This window comes from Marmota monax, unplaced genomic scaffold, assembly GCF_021218885.2.
Source record: "Marmota monax isolate L192 unplaced genomic scaffold, Marmota_monax_Labrador192_F-V1.1 WCK01_AAM20220418_F8-fsc00028, whole genome shotgun sequence".
Taxonomy (NCBI): domain Eukaryota; kingdom Metazoa; phylum Chordata; class Mammalia; order Rodentia; family Sciuridae; genus Marmota; species Marmota monax.
In genome coordinates, this window is record NW_026694779.1 from 8,041,056 (window position 1) to 8,058,450 (window position 17,395).

At 47.2% G+C, this 17,395-nt stretch overlaps 1 protein-coding gene across 13 annotated transcripts in view; it reads right to left on the minus strand.

Annotated features, from left to right (window-relative positions):
• The window catches only part of Itpr1 (inositol 1,4,5-trisphosphate receptor type 1), a 391,805-nt gene that overhangs the window by 215,146 nt on the left and 159,264 nt on the right, over positions 1-17,395 (minus strand). For all 13 annotated transcript variants that reach the window (XM_058572993.1, XM_058572995.1, XM_058572999.1 and 10 more), the window contains 10 exons: positions 17,052-17,106; positions 16,068-16,233; positions 15,808-15,978; positions 15,289-15,351; positions 13,798-13,935; positions 10,973-11,098; positions 8,284-8,484; positions 5,942-6,193; positions 4,540-4,665; positions 2,899-3,027 (listed from right to left, as the gene is read on the minus strand). In XM_058572993.1, the coding sequence (XP_058428976.1) occupies positions 2,899-3,027; positions 4,540-4,665; positions 5,942-6,193; positions 8,284-8,484; positions 10,973-11,098; positions 13,798-13,935; positions 15,289-15,351; positions 15,808-15,978; positions 16,068-16,233; positions 17,052-17,106 (1,427 nt within the window). The remainder of the gene's footprint in view (positions 1-2,898; positions 3,028-4,539; positions 4,666-5,941; positions 6,194-8,283; positions 8,485-10,972; positions 11,099-13,797; positions 13,936-15,288; positions 15,352-15,807; positions 15,979-16,067; positions 16,234-17,051; positions 17,107-17,395) is intronic.

The window sequence follows — 17,395 nt, forward strand, 5'->3', positions numbered from 1 at the left end:
GCAGTGCCTATCTGAGAAGAAACACTGAGAAGCATTTGAAGGCAGTGATAAATGTGATGTCATCTAATGGAGTCTGACCACAGAAATGGACAGTGGAATCAAAGTCCCAAACCTTGTCCAGTTACCAGCTAGCTGTGTGACCTGAGGCCAATGACTACATCTCCCTGAGCTTTAGCTTCATCCCATACAAAAAGCAAGCGGATGGGGGCAAGTTAACTCCAAAGTTAACTTACACTCATTATATCCTGTGAGCAGAACATATATATTTTAATTGGTGAAAAACAAACTGAGAAGAGGGTTCGAGCCTGAATGACAAGTCTCTATTTCTGACAACATCTTCAATGTATAAAGACAAGAGAAGTCTGATGGGTAGTCTTCACTTACTAGGGAAGAATATTCGGAAGTTAACTGCATGGGAGGATTTATCCCACTAGGAAGGAATAAATTTGTGCTCATTCTAAAGTACAAGACCCCAAACATCTACTTATTCCACCTGACACTGATTTTTCTGAATGTATAGAAAGGCTGTAAATTTTGGTCTCCATCCAAAGGAGGCTTTGGGCCTTCAAGGAGAAGACCACTATAAATGGTGAGCTGCTCTGCTGGTCTTTGGTTTGGGGGAAAGGACTCACAGAGCCCCTCCGGAAAACACTACAATTGAATATAACAAAGAAAAAAAAAAAACATTGAAAACTCTGAGCTAAAAGAAAAACAATGGAAGGTGGGGCTGAGGCTCAGCAGTAGAGTGTGCGTCTAGAATGCACGAGGCCCTGGGTTTGATCTTCAGCACCACATTAAAAAAATAAATAAATTAAATAAATGTGTTATTTAAAAAAAAGAAAAACAATGAAAAGTGCTAGGAGGAACAAAGGAAGTCTATTGTGCTGGGTGTGGGGGTGCCACAAGCTTGTGATCCCAGCAATTCAGGAGGCTGTGGCAAGTTTGAGGCCAGCCTCAGCAACTTTAAGGAGATCCTGTTTCAAATTAAAAAAAAAAAAAAAAGGGTCCGGACGTAGCTCAGTGGTATGGTGCTCCTGCTTTAAAAAAAAAAAAAATAGTATATTGCAAGAAAATGGAACATTAATAAGATATTCAGAATCTCCCCCATACCTCAAGCCATCCAAGACAGCAAACGGTGTTCCTAACAGAAGACAGGAACACAGGGAGGCTGGGAAATTGGCCAAGAACCCTAGTTTTATCCCCCGAGTTTTGTGGCTGCTCCTGAGAACTCCAAGGGCCCAAGGAGAGTGGCGCTGGGCTGCACTCCTGTCCCACCGAACCTTGCCAGGACCCTGGGGAGGTGAGTGGTCCCACAGGTGCTGGACGTGGGATGAGAGCCTGGCAGCCTGACTCGGAGAGAAGCATCCCCTGACCAGTTCACTCGAGTAAGCCAACATTTACTGCACATCTGCTTGGTTTCCTTTGACATCTGAGCAGAGAAGAGACGAACAGATGGCTCTGAGGACCTGCCTCCTCATTGCTCAAAAGCCATGGGCACTCTGGGGGCATCAGCTCACTTGACCTCTTATGCAGAAGGGCATGACTGCTGCTATGATTTGTTGAGAGTCCAGTAGGGGCTAAATGTAATTGAAGGCTTTGTCCACAAGGTGGTGCTATTGGAGAGGTTGGAACCTTTGAGAGGTGAGGCCTAGTGAGAGGTCTTTAGATCATGGGGTCTGTCCTTGGCAGAGATTGTAGGACTCCAGTTCCCCCGGCCCTTGCAACTCAAGTTCAGTTCATTTTGCTCCTAAATACTCCCAGCATCCTTACCAAAACTGAGTTAATCAAAATACCGTGTCTTTGAACCTCTGAAACTGTGAGCTAAAGAAACCTTTTCTCTTTATAAGTCAGTTGTCTCCACCATTTCACTGTAGTAACTTGGAGCTGACTAATACAGCAGCCCATCATCTTCTTCCAGGCTTTAACAAGGGACATAACACTGAGAATCACTGTGGAAGGGTGCAGGGTTATGCAATGCACAAATCCAAGAAGCACCATTGGTAAAGAATTCCATGGGAACAGTGCATGTGGACCTGGGCAACGCAGCAGACCTGATGTTATGGCTCATCAACTTCTCACTCCAGCCACACAGCGCTTCCAAGGAACTCTCCATGTACACTCCAGCTTACCAGGGAGAGTTCCAGTGTTTGTGTTGTTTTAAAAAGAGGTGATAAGCTAGCAGCTATTAAAGAGGTTCTTCTCTAAGACTGGAGGGAGGGAGGGGAAGACTGAAAAGGGGAGAAGGGATTTTAAGAAAAATCAAAAAATAACCAGGCCTGGAGACAGAGCTCAATGGCGGCGCTACAGCACGCATGAGGCCCTGGTCTAATTCCCAGTTCAAAAAAAAACCATCCCAAACAACAACAAAACCTACAGCCAAGAGAACCGTTCGGGATAAGGAAACCTCCCAGGTACCGTCAGTCCTGACTACAGGTTCCCTCTCTGCAGGCTCCTCCCATCGAGGATGGGAACTCTGGGATGAAAACATTGCACCTGCACCAATCCCATGTCCGCTTTATCTTCCTGTCATTGTTCCCTAAACAATATCTTTTAACCACTATTTTCCCAGCCCTGACGTTGCAGTAAGTACTACGAGCAACGCAGAGATGAGTTAGGATTCATGGGAGGTGTGCGTGCAAGGCTGTGCCATTCTATAGAAGGGGCGTAGCAGCCATGGGTGTTGGAATCGGGATGGCCGGCCAGCCCTGGGACCAGCCCCTACTGCTGCTGAGGGGTGGGTCCCCTGTCTAGCCCAGGGCACCTGTGACGCTGGCCCTCAGGGAGAGTCTGATCAGTGCTCTGCCAAGTGGCTCACTGGCAGCTGCAGGCTCCCACGTCTGCATCACCTCGGCCCTGCGGGGCTCCTGCGCAGGCCCGGCCCTCGCCCGCGCTCCTCACCTGCAAAGTGGTGCTCTGGTCCGAGAAGGGCGAGCTGAAGAAGGTGGTCACGATGCTCATCACGATCTCCGTGACGTACTTCTCCAGGATGGAGTCCGCGTGCTTCCTGTCGCTCGTGTTGTTGCAGGCCTGGAAGACGAGCAGGCACTCAGAGCTGACCCCAGGACCTACCTTAGGTCCTTCCCGCTGACCACCCATGACAAAGACAAGGGCAGAGGTACTCATCCCTCTAAGAGGTCACGACAATACAAAGTAAGTTCTGCAGAGTGGAAAAGGAAGATAGCGGGGCACAGAATCAGAACGTTCAGAGTGGGAAGGGTCAGCAAGGCCATCGTCAGTCACTTCCTAGCTGTGCCCAGGGAGCCTAAGACCCCTACGAGCAGGAGGCGGCAGGGGACCCACCGGAGTCTCCATGGCCCCCGTAGTGAACTGCTCTCCCGAGAAAGGCCTTCAGCTAGGGTAGGCCACACTGTTCCCGCCTGGGGTCACCGTGGGGCTCTGGTCCCACCAAATTCTTTCATTCTATTAGAGTTTTACTGAAATTCACTGTTCAAATGGGTCCTGGGGGCTGGGCTGTGGCTCCATGGTGGAGTGCTTGCCTAGCACGTGTGAGGCACTGGGTTTGATTCTCAGCACCACATGACTATAAATAAATAAAAGAAAGGGATTGTGTCCATCGGCAAGTAAAAAAAAAAATATTAAAAAACCAGTGTGCCGCAGGTCAGCACCACCGACCACGTAGGTTTTAGAGTGAGTAGACACCTGAGGTTTCCCCTGTAGCCTACTTAAATTTTGCTGCTTAGAGTAAGATTAGCCATTTATAGGACTGGAGACTACGTCTGATTATTGGATTTATTAGTCCTATAATTTCAGATATAGCATTGGTTAGAATTTTAAAATAATGGATTAAAAAAATCAAGCTTCATTCTCAGACGGTCATGCTGTAATCTTAACACGAGGCGGTGTCAGAACCCATTTGTCGAATCAGGTAAAGAAATGGTTTTACACGTTTCTCAACAATTTAACAGAGGGCTCTGCAGATCGAGGACCAGCGGCCATCTGAATAAATGAGGTTCACTGGAACACCAGCCACCCCCCTGGTTCTCAGGACACGGACACAACCCACAAGGCTGACTGGCCTTTCACAGAAGAGCTAAAAGGCCTGGTTTAAAGAAACCCAGGAGACCCCCAAGTCTAAGCCCGAACCCTGGACTGGTGGGATTCAAACTGGGAGATATTGAGAATAAATACTAAGGTCGTTGTCAAAACCACGTAAGTGTCCTGAGATTGACCCTGCCCCTGGGTGGGGAAGGCCAGAGACAGGTGACAGGCTCTGCAGGACCCTCAACACCAGGCTGGGCTCAAGTTCAGGGAGGTGTCCCCAAGCACAGACGGATGTTCAAGGAAAGGGCTTCATCTTGATGTGTCCCAGGCCATCATCACAAACCCAGCTGTGAGGGGCAGGGCAACCCATCCTCCCGGAGGTTGACCACTCACATCCATTCTCAATTAAAAGGACAGGAAGGAAAGAGATGTGAGAGAAGAGCCGCAGGCATCTCTTCCCCACAAATGTCTGCACAGGGCTGCGGCCAGTGGGACACACGCTCACTACCCTGCCTCCTGGGTTCTGGAAAGACTCACCCTGCAGATGTCCACGAGGAAGTTCTCAAACAGCTTCCACATGTGGTTGCTGGTGTAGATCTCCTTCATCTCCACCTCCGTGTCCACGTAGCAGTGGTTGAGGAAGTTAATGTAGGCGATTTTAACCTGCAGGCAGAAACATGCCTCTGGGGGACTGTCCTGGGGGATGGAGAGAATCAGCTTCCAAGTGAGGAGCTGGGGCCAGGATCCGTCCATTTTTTTTAAGACCCCCAGTGTATGATTATAAAATTCAAAAGCACAAGCTTTAGGAAGCGAGGTTGTTCATGACCTCCAGGTAAAGAACCGAGCAGACACCCTGACCATAGGAGAGGCGACAAGTCTGACCACATCAAAATTAAGAACTTCTCATTGAGATTGAAATGGAGCCAATTTTGTCATGTGCAATGATGAACATGTCAAAATTAACCCACCTATCATGGGTCGTTATGATGCACTAATAAAGACATTAAGAACATGTGTTCGTGACAAGGTACCATTGAAGAGGTGGCTTGGGTTGGGAGGTGATTGCAATGCTTGAATCAAAGAAGAATATCTAGAGCAGCAGCTATGAGATGGACACCCTAAAAGAGCAAACACGAAAAATGTGATAGAATGTTTTCTTAAAGGAATATTCTATATCTCAGGGCTGGGGTTGTAGCTCAGTGGTAGAGCACTTGCCCAGCATGTGAGAGGCACTGGGTTCAATCCTCAGCACTGAATAAAAGCAGATGTGTGTTTGACATCTAAAAACATACTAGTATAAATATCTCGTATGCATCATATGCTACACACGATTTTAGTTTACAATATAAACTAAGAATCTATCTTTTCAAATATACAAAGAGAAGATATATACAGTGTGATCCACTTTTCTGTTACCAATATATGTGAAAAAGAAAAAAAAAAGGAAAGAGGTCTGGGAGGATTAACTTCAAATTTTAACAGTTACTAGTGATAAGGGGTGGGATTCTGGGTCACTTTGATTTTCTTACTGATTACCTGCTGTTTCTAAGTTTCTCATAATGGTCGTTCATTATTTCTATCATGAGTTTTAAAGCATTCCCTCCTGGACAGAGCTCAGGGACACTCATGTGACCTGTATCTCACTCTATTCCCCACCCGTGTACAAGGTGGTGGCCCAGGGCACAGCCTCTTTGCACACTGATTGAACTAGTTCCACAGAGCTGAGGCTGTCTCCTCCCGGGAAGGGGACAGAGAGAAAGTGACTTTCCCTGTGTTCCGATCACACCAACCTCACGCCCAGGAAGTGGCTGTCCCAGCAGAACAGTATCCTTCTGAAAAATGAGTGCAGGTCTGAACACCACCAATGGCCCACCACACCACGGCCCCAGGTGCCACATGGAGGCAGCTGGGGAGGTCCCTCCGGGCTGGGCTGGCTCACCTCAGGGATGCAGTCCTCGTGGGTGACCACGCGGACGATGTCGTCCAGCGGGAGCAGGGAGTTGCACTTGATCTCTGTGTACACGTTCTTGCCCTCGGTGCACACAGCAAGCAGCTCCACCAGGTGGATGTGGTACATGAGAGGGCTGTTCTCGTCCATCCGGTCCCGCTCAGACCGCATCATCTGGATCAGAGTCTGGAAGGAGGCTCTGTCGTTGTAGAACACGAGCACGTCTTCTCCAGAGTTGACCAGCTGTGGAAAGGGCAGGGGTCAGGCAGCCTTACCAGATTCCATGTGCCCAGAAAGAGGCATGTTGTCTTGGCCTTTACCTTCCCAAACCCGTGGGACCTGTATTCCTAGACTCGTCTGGATCTTTCATTCATTCACATAACTGATCAACTAAAAATCTCCTAAATGATCCTTTTACTCCCAGGATACAGAAACACCACAGTGCTCTTAAAAAAAAAAATATTAGGGGACAAGGTCTCTACACCACGTACACATAAGGCAGAAAGAAAGACTGCAAGCTAGCACCTGTATTCCCAAACCTAATGAGACTGTGGTTTTTCTGTTTTAAATGTTTCATCTCCTTGTTTTACTGAACCAGTATCTTTACAAGTCTTTCATCTAATGTCTTAACTCTTCGATCACAGATTATGCACTTCCAATTCAGATATGTGGTGCACACCTGTCAGATACCTTTCCTTTCAACATTCATCAAAGAGCCTGAGGACTCCTGTTCATAACGTGCCCCCAGGACACGGTTCCTCGTAAATCTAAGACAAGACATTGCCTCAGCATGAGATGAGTTACAGAAGATCCCAGGGGTCAAAATAAAGAAGGTCCATGTTACTTATTTATCCACAGCTAACCTTCATGCTCTATGCGCCAGATATCAAGATAAACTCCTCAGATGGTGTGACGGTTTGGACATGAGGTGTCCCCCAAAAGCTCATGTGAGAGACAAGGCAAAAAAGTTCAGAGGTGAAATGACTGGGTTGCAAGAGCCTTAATCCACCAACAGGAATTAACTGACCTGTGCTTGTGGCTACGTAAGATGTGGGACTTTGGGGAATGTATCTTGTGAGCTTAGTCTTTCTCTCTGCTTCCTGGTGCCATGTCCTGAGCTCCTCTCCTCCACCACACCTTTCCACCATGATGCCCTAACCTCGGGCCCCAAAGAATGGAGTCGGCCATCTACAGATCAAGACCTCTGAAACCCTGAGCCCCCCAAATAAACTTTTCCTCTTCTAATTGTTCTTGTCAGGTCTTTTAGTCTCAGCAACGAAAAAGCTGACTAAAATAGATGGATTACCTAACCTTGCTGTGCCTCCGTTTCTTCATAAATAAAAATGGGAACAAATACAATCTCTAACTCAGGGTGCTGTTGTGTAGAATAAGTAGATTACTGCCTATTCCAGAATATGGCAGGCTTCTAGTAGATGTTAGCTATTATTGTCACTTAATTTCATTTAATCCACATACTGACTCTTTCAAGTGAACACCGCTTGGGAACGCTCATTGAGGTGCCAAGTAACACGACCAAGTCACTCAGCCAGGACAGCGCCTCAGCCAGCTTTCCTATCCTCTCCTGAGCCCACTCTCCTGACCACACCATTCTGCTGCCACCGGAATCACAAAAGTAGAAATCTAAGCATTACCAAGTTGAGTCGGCATCATCAGAGATTTTATTTTAAAGGATTCCCTTCTGGACAGACCTTTTTTCTAAGGTGAAAAGATTAAATATGCTGCAGTCATGGTTCGAAAGGATGATGTAAGACAGCCAGGAGTGGTGGCACACACCTGTCATCCCAGCAGCTCAGGAGGCTGAGGCAGGAGGATCGTGAGTTCAAAGGCAGCCTCAGCAAGTTAGGGAGGCCCTAAGCAACTCAGTGAGACCTTGTCTCTAAATAAAATACAAAAACAGAGCTGGGGATATGGCTCAGTGGTTAAGCACTCCTGGTACCAAAAAGAAAAAATTCAAGCTAATGATTCAGGTAACTGTAGATAAAAGTCATCATCCGTGAGCAGGAAAGCTCCACTGGCTTCCTGGCCCCTAACCACACTGAAGCCTCATGCACCACGTTCTTGGTTCACTGTTCCTCTTCCTTTGCCCTCTCAGAGGAATGCAAGTCAAATGTCCTTAGAGTCAACAGCTTCTTCCCTGAAATGAAAACCTGGATCCGACTCCTGCCGGGGCCCCAGACATAAAACCACACGCACACCATCATCACAAGCTACCCTCCCGCAGGACTCCTGCCAAGGATGCAGACCACGTGGTAAAGACCAAACCCGTTTTACATCCCTATGGATGGAGCTTCCCAGAAATGTGTGATCATCACCTCGGCCATGACCATGTCTTGGCACTTCTTAATAAATTTCCCTTCGGCCTTGACGATCGTCTGCAGGAACTTGATGTACTGGACGTTGCGGCCGTGGGTCTCGATGCAGTGGACGAAGTGCTGGACCACCCTCTCGTTGATCTCACTGCAGAGCTGGAAGTTGTTCATGAAGATGTGCTGCATGGTCACGGCTTCCAGGATCTGCCGCAGGGAGGGACAAGAGCATGGGGGACGGTCAGGAGGAGGCAGGTGCAGGTCAGTGAGAACAGCCAGAGGGAGGCCTGTGACCCCCAGGGAGGCTTCCTGTTCCATTGTCTCACCCTGTGCTTTTTCTTTTTTTCTTTTTTTTTTTGTAGAAGGGATTGAACCCAGTGGTACTTAACCACTGAGCCACACCCCCAGATCCCCGACCTTTTTTTTCTGGAGACAGGGTCTCACTGAGTTACTTAGGGCCTTGCTAAGTTGCTGAGGCTGGCTTTTGGCTTGGAACTAATGATCCTCCTGCCTCAGCCTCCCATGTCAATGGGATTACAGGGGTGCACCATTGCACCTGGCTAGTCAACTTTTCCTAAGATAAATAAGTGCACAGAAAAATGAATCACCCAAGAGCACCCACCTCAATGGACGACAGAGAGAAACAGGCCTTCTCCACACCCACCCCATGATCTGATTGCCACACATTTGTTTTGGGTTCATGCCCAAGAGTAGAATTCAAGTCACAGGATATGAATATGTTTGGTTTTAGAAGCTTTGGAAAAGGTGTTACCATCTATGCTGTACAATACTGCTACTCCACATTCCTGTGGGTGCTTAGTATCGTCAGACTTTTAAATCGTAGTCTTTTCTTACAGCACACAGATGCATCAGATAAATTTGCATTTGATGACTCAACTCATGATATGGAGCATGCCGTCCTATCTATTGGCCATTTCAACATTTTCTACCAACAAGACCCTGTTCGAGAGCTTTGCCAGTCTTTACAAGTGGGTTGTCTATTTTTTTTCCCTCATTGACCTTTTTGAATTGGTTATGCATGTTCTGCATATGAATTCTTTGTTGAACAAGTGCAATGTGATGTCTTGTCTCGTCCTCTGGCTTGCCACTAGGAATGATGACCAGAAGTTAAATTTTAACTCCAATTTATTAGTATTTTCCTTTATAATCAGTGATCTTTGCACACTGTTTAAGAAAACTTTACTTTTCCTACAGTCATGAGGTATTCTCATGTTATCTTTCAGTAGCATTATCTGGGACCCTTTATACAGAGTTACTGAGTTTTATGTTTGGTGTGAGGAAGGGACTTCAATCTTTTTATTATTTCTTTTTCTTTCTTTGGTACCAGGGATTGAACTCAGGGGGCACTTAAGCACTGAACCACATGCCCAGTCCTTTTTTATTTTTTATTTTGAGATAGAGTCTCACTAAATTGCTGAGGCTGGCTTTGACCTTGTGATCCTCCTGCCTCAGCCCCCTGAGCCACTGGGATTACAGGAGTGCACCTCCACACTCAATCTTTCCATCTTTTGCCTTTTCTTTTTCTTAACAAGGCAAACAAGTAATATTATCCTACAATCCAGCAAACATTTTTTTTTCTGGAAACCTCTAGCAATACTCTGTTTATGTTCATGTACAAAGATGTCCTCCACAGTATTATTTACAAAGCCCAAAACTATAAATTGCCTCATTACCCGTTAATATAGAAATGGTTTTTAAAAAGCTATAGCCATATAATGGAATTCTGCTTAGCCATAAAAAGAATGAGAAAAATTAAGGATAAAATTCTGCCATTTGCCAGTAAATGGATGCTAAGCAAAATAAGCCAATCTCAAAAAACTAAAGGTCGAATGTTTTCTCTAATATGCAGATGCTAATTTACAATAAGGCAGGGGGCACTAGAGAAGAACAGAGCTACCTTAGATTAGGTAGAAGGGAGTGATGGGAGGAGAGGAGAAGGGAATGTGGGGATAGGAAGGGTAGTAGAAGGAAACAGACATTATTACTGTATGTATCTATGTGACTGCATGACCAATGTGATTCTGCAACATGAACACTCAGAAAAATGAGAAATACATCCCATCTATGTAAGATATATCAGTGCATAAATGCATTCTACTGTCATGTATAACTAATTTAAAAAGTTTAAAAATTAAAAAGATTAAGGAAAAAAGAATGAGAAAAATATAGAGAGCTGATTTCCAAAGGGAGCCATTGTGTGTTAAATTTAAAAAAGGAAATGCAAGATAAAGTACTATTTAAAAATATGTAATACATATGTCATATATTTATAAATATTTTTAAATGTGTAACACATATTAAATATTTCTTTAAATATGTATTGAACAAAATCACATGGAATACAGATGTTTTTTGGAGATATATTATGCATTTGGCTAGGTAGTAAGACTTGGCATTTCCATATTGCTAGGTCTGATACAATAAGAGATATGATTAGGAAAAACAGAGAAACCTATCTTCCTCTGCATCTGTGGTTTCCTCCCTTCTCCCCTCCCATGTACCCCCCTTTCCTAACCTCAAAATAGGGGGAATATTTATGTCCTCCTGACAGCTGGTCACAATGTTCCCCTTTGGAATGAATACTGCATTACAAGTCCCAGAAGTCACAACAGTGAAAGGACAAGCTGTTCCAGCCCCCTCCCCAACAGCTTTGCAGACGGGCCTCCAGCCTTACCCCTGGGTTGAGGAACAGGTTTATGTGTTTATGCAGCAATGCTTGATTCTGCTGGTTGCCTGCACAGAAATTCTGCAAAAATTCATGAGCCAGCCTCATTATCTCCTGCATCTTGGTATCTTCAGCCTGTGGCGGGGACAGACACAGAAAGCACTGATCACCAGGCCAGGCAGGACACCAGCTTCCACGCCAACACTTCCCAAGAAGGCAGAATTCAGGCCCCCGCTGAGGCCTGGCTGTGTTGCTGAGGCGCTGCATGGTCTGCCCCAAGAGGCAGCCAGTCACTTATCTAAGCCTCATCATGAGTCGAATTCTCTCCCAGTAGCCTTAGGGCACAATCAGAAAAGACTTTATTCAGGAAAAAGGCAATGGGGTGAAAGCTCCCGGGATTCCGCTGCCCAGCAACCTTCTGAACCCCATTTCTGAAAACGGCTGAGAGCAGGCCAGGCCGACCTCCTCCCAGCTGGTGAGCGCTCCTCTCCACAGCTCCTGGTCTCATCTGTTTAAGTTCCCAACCTACAGTGGCATGTTAATCTCCAGAGGCAGGTAACAGGGCAGGGTGCATCAAAAACGGGAGAGGGTACGTCAAAAACGGGAGTAAGTGCACCTGTCACACCTCCTGGTAACCTCAGGCATGCTGTTTAAACCCAGGAGTTAGCAGTCCCCTCTGCAAAATGGGGACAGTACCTTCCCTGAGCATTGCACATGCATCATGATGTGACTCTCCACAGACAAGATGATGGGGTTCTCATTCTATATAACAAAAGTATTTCCTGCATTTAAAACATCAGTTTGCAGAAAGTTAAATATCCTGTAATAAGACAATTATATAAAACCAATGGTCATTCTGCCCAATTCTAAGTTAGAAAACATTTGAGAGAGCAAAAACAGAAAGTCCCTCAGTGGAAATCGTCCTTCAGATTCCTACAGCCCCCAAGAGTCTCCCCAAGGCATGTCACATCCATCATCCCATCGCAGAGGCAGGAGAGTGGGGAGTGCAGGATGCAGGCCTGGAAAACAACTCCTCAGTTCTTATCCCAGCTTGACAACTTCCTTGCTATGTGACCTGGAGCAAGTTACATAACCTCTCTGGGCCCATTTCCTTATCTGTAAAACAAATACTAAAAGCACATCATGTTGGCCCACTAGATTGGGGTCAGCCAAGTTTTTCTGAAAGGGCAAGACAGTAAATATTTCAGGCTTAGTGGGTCCAGGAGCAAAATCAAGTACAGAGAGTACTCAGGTAACAATTCCAAAATGTGGCCATCATTCTGACGTGTCCTACAGAAACAGTGGGCTGCATCTGGCCCATGTTTATGGCTTTGTCACCTCTGGTCTAAAAAAATAACCCTGGGAGAAAACAGGACATACCTGCCAGGAACAAGTGACAGAAGGAATCTGAGTGACCAGCTCTGATCATGGAACAACAACAGGAGAATGATAAGGGATCCGAATCACAAGTCCCAGCATGACAGAGCGGGTATTACATTTGTCTCTTGCCAGTGGGAGTGGAGAGGCGGCAAACCTTCCAGCTGGAAGAGATCGGAGGGCTCGGGACAGAGAGCTGCTGCCGCGGGAACCTTCAATAGTACCACGCTTGCCTCTGCCCACTGAAAAGCAATCTCCAGGTGCTCAAAGAGCCTCCCGGGCTTGAATTCAGATTTTTATAAGGCGAATAAGCTTTGAAGACATCACATCTCACAGGGTTCCTTGTTGGTGGGCTCCCTGTACACCACTCATGCACAGGGATGTCTGTGCCCATCCCAAAGTGAACAAGCGCACGCACACACACCTTTAAACCACAGACTGCAACCTTATCTGGGTACATGGAGACTGATGCTGTTCTGAAGATGTCCACTGCTCATTAGGGAAACCAATGATATTAGGAGACCCAGCTGTGGTTGGCAAAATCCCACACGGGGAGGCAGAAGCACCCTTCTGGTCCTCCTGGCAGCCAGACTTTGAGTGACACATGACCCATGTTAACTGCAAGTTAAACTTTCCAGCCTGCACTGTCCTATTGGGGCACTGAGCTTACATTGGACTTGTGGCTGTTGAAAGCTGGGCCCAACCTGGCTGATTCTCAAGGTCCCTGTGACTGAGGGGGAGGCTTTCTGGATCCCCCTGAACCTCCTCATCTAAAGTGGGCCAATGACACCACGTCTCACCTGCAGGACCACAAGAACTAAGGAGAGCCTGTGAGCACTCGGTGGACAGCGAGCCCTCTTCAGAGGCCTCTTCACCAGCAAGCCAGCCTCTCTGAAGCCACTGGTGAACTTGACACACCTGAGTTGTGGCCCTTGGACTCTGAACCTGCACAAGCCTCAGTTTCTGCTGTCAAATGGGCATAGCACAAAGCCCCACTGGCTCTTGCAGAATGGAGTGAATACTTTCACAAGGGCCTGAGCAGCAGCAAACTAGATGCCAAGGAGTTAGGCTCCTGCTTCCCTAAACCCAGTCTCCATCCACTGCAAGGACCATCTATAGCAACCAAACAGAAGACCTCAATCCAAGTGTCTTCACTTCAAACACGCACCCAGAAGATGACAAGGATGGGCAAGTCCCATGTTCCCATCAGCATTCAGCAACCTGTGACACTTACATTGCTACCGCAGTATAGTAAATGAAACCATAGAGGCCCAGCCCATTGTAGGTGTAGGGCTGACCCCTGATAGACACACGTCTATGCAATGTGGCTTGGGAATCAGAATACATGGACTCTTCTTCCATCAGAGAATCTTAAAAATGGTGCAGGATGATTTCCAAACCTGAAGGGCTGGAGGAATCCCCCTGGGAGTGCAGCCGCGAGCCAGGGGCCTGCTCACCTTCTCGTAGGGGATCTGCAGCAGCTCCAGCACCACGGCGTGGGCGCCCATGTTCCGCAGCAGCCTCTGCTGCTGCTTCCTACTCTTCTTCACGGAGGCGCTCTCCTGCACACACAGCTTGCTGAGCCGAATCAGAATCTGGGAGAAAAGAAGCAACCTCAGAAAACCAGAAATTAGAAAAAGACCACAGGACAGGCAGGCGGAAGGGACCACAATACATTAAAAACCTCAAATAGCCGGGCGCAGTGGTGCACGCCTGCGATCCCAGAGGCTCGGGAGGCTGAGACAGGAGGATTCCGAGTTTAAAGTCAGCCTCAGCTAAAAGTGAGGTGCCAAGCAACTCAGTGAGACCGTGTCTCTAAATAAAATACAAAATAGGGCTGGGGATGTGGCTTGACGGGTGAGTGCCCTAGAGTTCAATTCCTGGTATCACTCTTGTCCCCCGCCAACCCCCCCCCCAAAAAAAAACAAGGTAAATCCAGCCTAGAGCATCCCTGTCAATTGCATTAAACCAAACCCATGCAAGATCAAGAATGTGCCTTCCAGAATTAGCCGATTATGGCTTCAAGAGCAAGCGGGACAGTTTCAAAGGGATCACTGCAAATCCTACAAGCAGGCCTCAACTGCTGAGAATGGAGGAAAAGTTTGCTCTGGGGTGCAAAAACACAAAGCTCCCAAACTGCCAACTCTGAACCACCTCATGTAAAGATTTCCAAAGAGCTGTGGCTGTCACTGGTGGATACCATGGTGTGGAGACACACACCTGACCATCACACCAGCTAATCCTGCATCTGACTGCAAAGTTTCAGGAACACGGGGTGCCTATAAAAAGGCTGCACCTCTCAGAGGTGAGGAACGGACCACACAAGAAAGAAATGGCAGGGCATGTTCAAACTCAGATGCTGAAAGCCACAGGCATTCGGCCCATGAGCTCTACTTTCTTCCTGCTAAATTTTACATGAAAAAGAAAGCGCAGGCGTTCCTGCCTTCAACTGACCACCACTAACTAGAGCTCCCTAGAGAATGTTGTTTTTTTTTTTTTTTTTTGTTAACCTGACAGTAGAGTGTACTTTGACATATTATACATACATGGCAGATAACTTCCCATTCTGGTGTTGAACGTGATGTGGAGCTTCACTGGTCATGTATTCACGTATGAACACAGGAAAGTTAAGGCCATTCATTCTACTGTCGTCCCTATTCCCATCCCCCTTCCTTCCCCTCTGTCTAATCCAGTGAACATCTGTTCTCCCCTCCTCCCCACTTATTGTGTGTTAGTACCCACTTATCAAAGAGAACGTTCTGGGGCTGGGGTCGTGGCTCAGTGGTAGAGGGCTTGTCTAGCATGTGTGAAGCACTAGGTTTGATTCTCAGCACCACATATACATAAATGAAGGCCCACTGACAGCTTAAAAAAAATTAAAAATAAAAAAAGAGACCATTCTGCCTTTATTTTGTGGGATTAAAGAAGGGAGAAGGCCGAGGGCTTACCTCTTTCACCACTCTGTAGTTGTAGCTGCTGGTGCTTTCTTGCTTTTCTGACTTATTCCCCTCCTAGGGACCAAAAGGAACACAACTGTGGTTTGCACAGCTCTCGGGAGAGTGTGGGATTGCTAGGGTGAGCACCACCTTTCATCAAAGAACAGGAGTTCTGTGCTATTTTCCAATAGCCATGGTGGGTCTGCTCCTAAGACATCTACATTCAACAGGAAGAGGATGCCAGGCCTTGGCTGCAGAACACGTTTATTCCTGGGGCGTCAGGAAGAGACATTCCCTCCACATCCGGGTCTCTCCTACATGGCTCTGGGTGGCCTAGAGATGCAGCTCACCTTTGATTTTGTACCTTTTTTTCCTAGAAGAATAGTTGCCACCCTCGAGTCTTAACAAGGAAAACTTTTACAAATAAAGCCCAGCTATAATCTGCATTTGTATCTATAGATAGAACAGGGAGTGTCCTTGTTTTGAGAGGCCCGTCCTACTGCCGGGTGCCCTAACCCATGCTTCTCTCACCTCGGTTTTCTTATGTTCGTTTTCACCAGACGCACCATCCATGGTCTCGTCGGGGCCTTGCCCTTTGTAAACCCACAGCTCAGACTTTTCCACGATGGACCGCAGCTGATCCAGGTCTTGTTTGATCTGTTTGTAGTTGTCCACATCTTGGCTGGTGACCAGCAGTTGAACCTTGAGGAGTGCAGTGTGTTAGCGGCATGGGCCTTAATGGACACAGTCCACTAGTCACACACCACACACCCACTGGCCACGCAAGGTACCTGCTTGAAGGCCTGGAGGACCTCCTGCCTCTGACTGAAGTGCCGAAAGAGGAGCTGCAGGGCCCCGGACACCAGGGGCGGGTAGTCGTGCATGGTCAGGTGGAGCAGCACGCGGAGGAAGGTGCGGCCGCCATGATCGTCCAGGTCCAGTGGGGTGTTCTCCTCACTGCAGGAGCACACAGGAGAGGAGAGGCCTAGTGAGCCTCGGAGGCCTCACTCACACCCGGCCTGGACAGGTTTCCAACCCTCTATTCCATTTCACAGGACTTGGCTCCTTCAGTGCTAAAACACTTACTTCACCTTCAACTATTCCGTGAGGGGAGGGGACAGCAGGCTGTTTAACTGTCAAACTTTTTTTTTTTTTTTAAACCCCTGAGCCACACAAAACTCTAAGCTTTTGAATCCTCAAGGCTTTGGGAGGAGGCTATTATGCATCAACAAATAATCCCCCCAACGTGGGTTACTATAAGAATGATGGAATGGGGTATTTATGCTAAATTCTAAGCTGGCAGGTGTATGCATTTACAACAACAATAATAATATTTTCATTCAAAACTGAGTACTGTGATATTTTAGGAGGGATTCAACAATAGGAACAAGGAACAGACAGTGTTTCCTTGCTGCATTGCTAACACCACGGCCCACCAGTGAAGAAGCTCGTGGTGGTCAGAAGCTCTGTTTTGAGTCCCCTGTTTCTTTTGCTTCTATTTTCTCACTTAAACATAGTTTTCTCATTTAAACATGATTTTGCAATGTATGCATTTGGGGGGACACCTCCTTAAATCCTTTCTCTTCTGGGCAAGAAACACACACAGGCCACCTCATAGTGTGTGAGAACTAAGAACACAGAGATCAGCAAAGCAGGCAGAGCCCAGAGATTAAGTAGCTATTAATGTGGCCGAGGACAAGCCGTTTGGAGCTGAAGAAGAGTGGCCTTCCACCTCCCGGTCCCACCTACGACACAGCAACTGAAAGTGCACTTTCCTTCCTCCAAAGATGCCCTCTGCTTGCTCCTCGATGTGTTCAAAGTCAAGAGCCCCTGAAAAGTTAAGGAACGTAACTTGAGACACGTGCGTGGCTGGTGAACCTCTCAAAAGGTGAGCGGGGCAAAGCTGCAGGGCTAACCCACATCTTCCGGAATCACCCACTGCCCAGGTGGGGGGCCACGCTAACCCAGGGGACACCCTCTAGAGCCTCACTGCTGCCACTTCTCTTTGTGCTGAAGGGTAGTGTGGTGACCTCACCCAAGGAAGCGTGGGATTGGCAGGGGATTTTTTCCTACCACAACCTTCTGCCTAACCTGTCTCCACTACTTCCTGGGCAGGAAA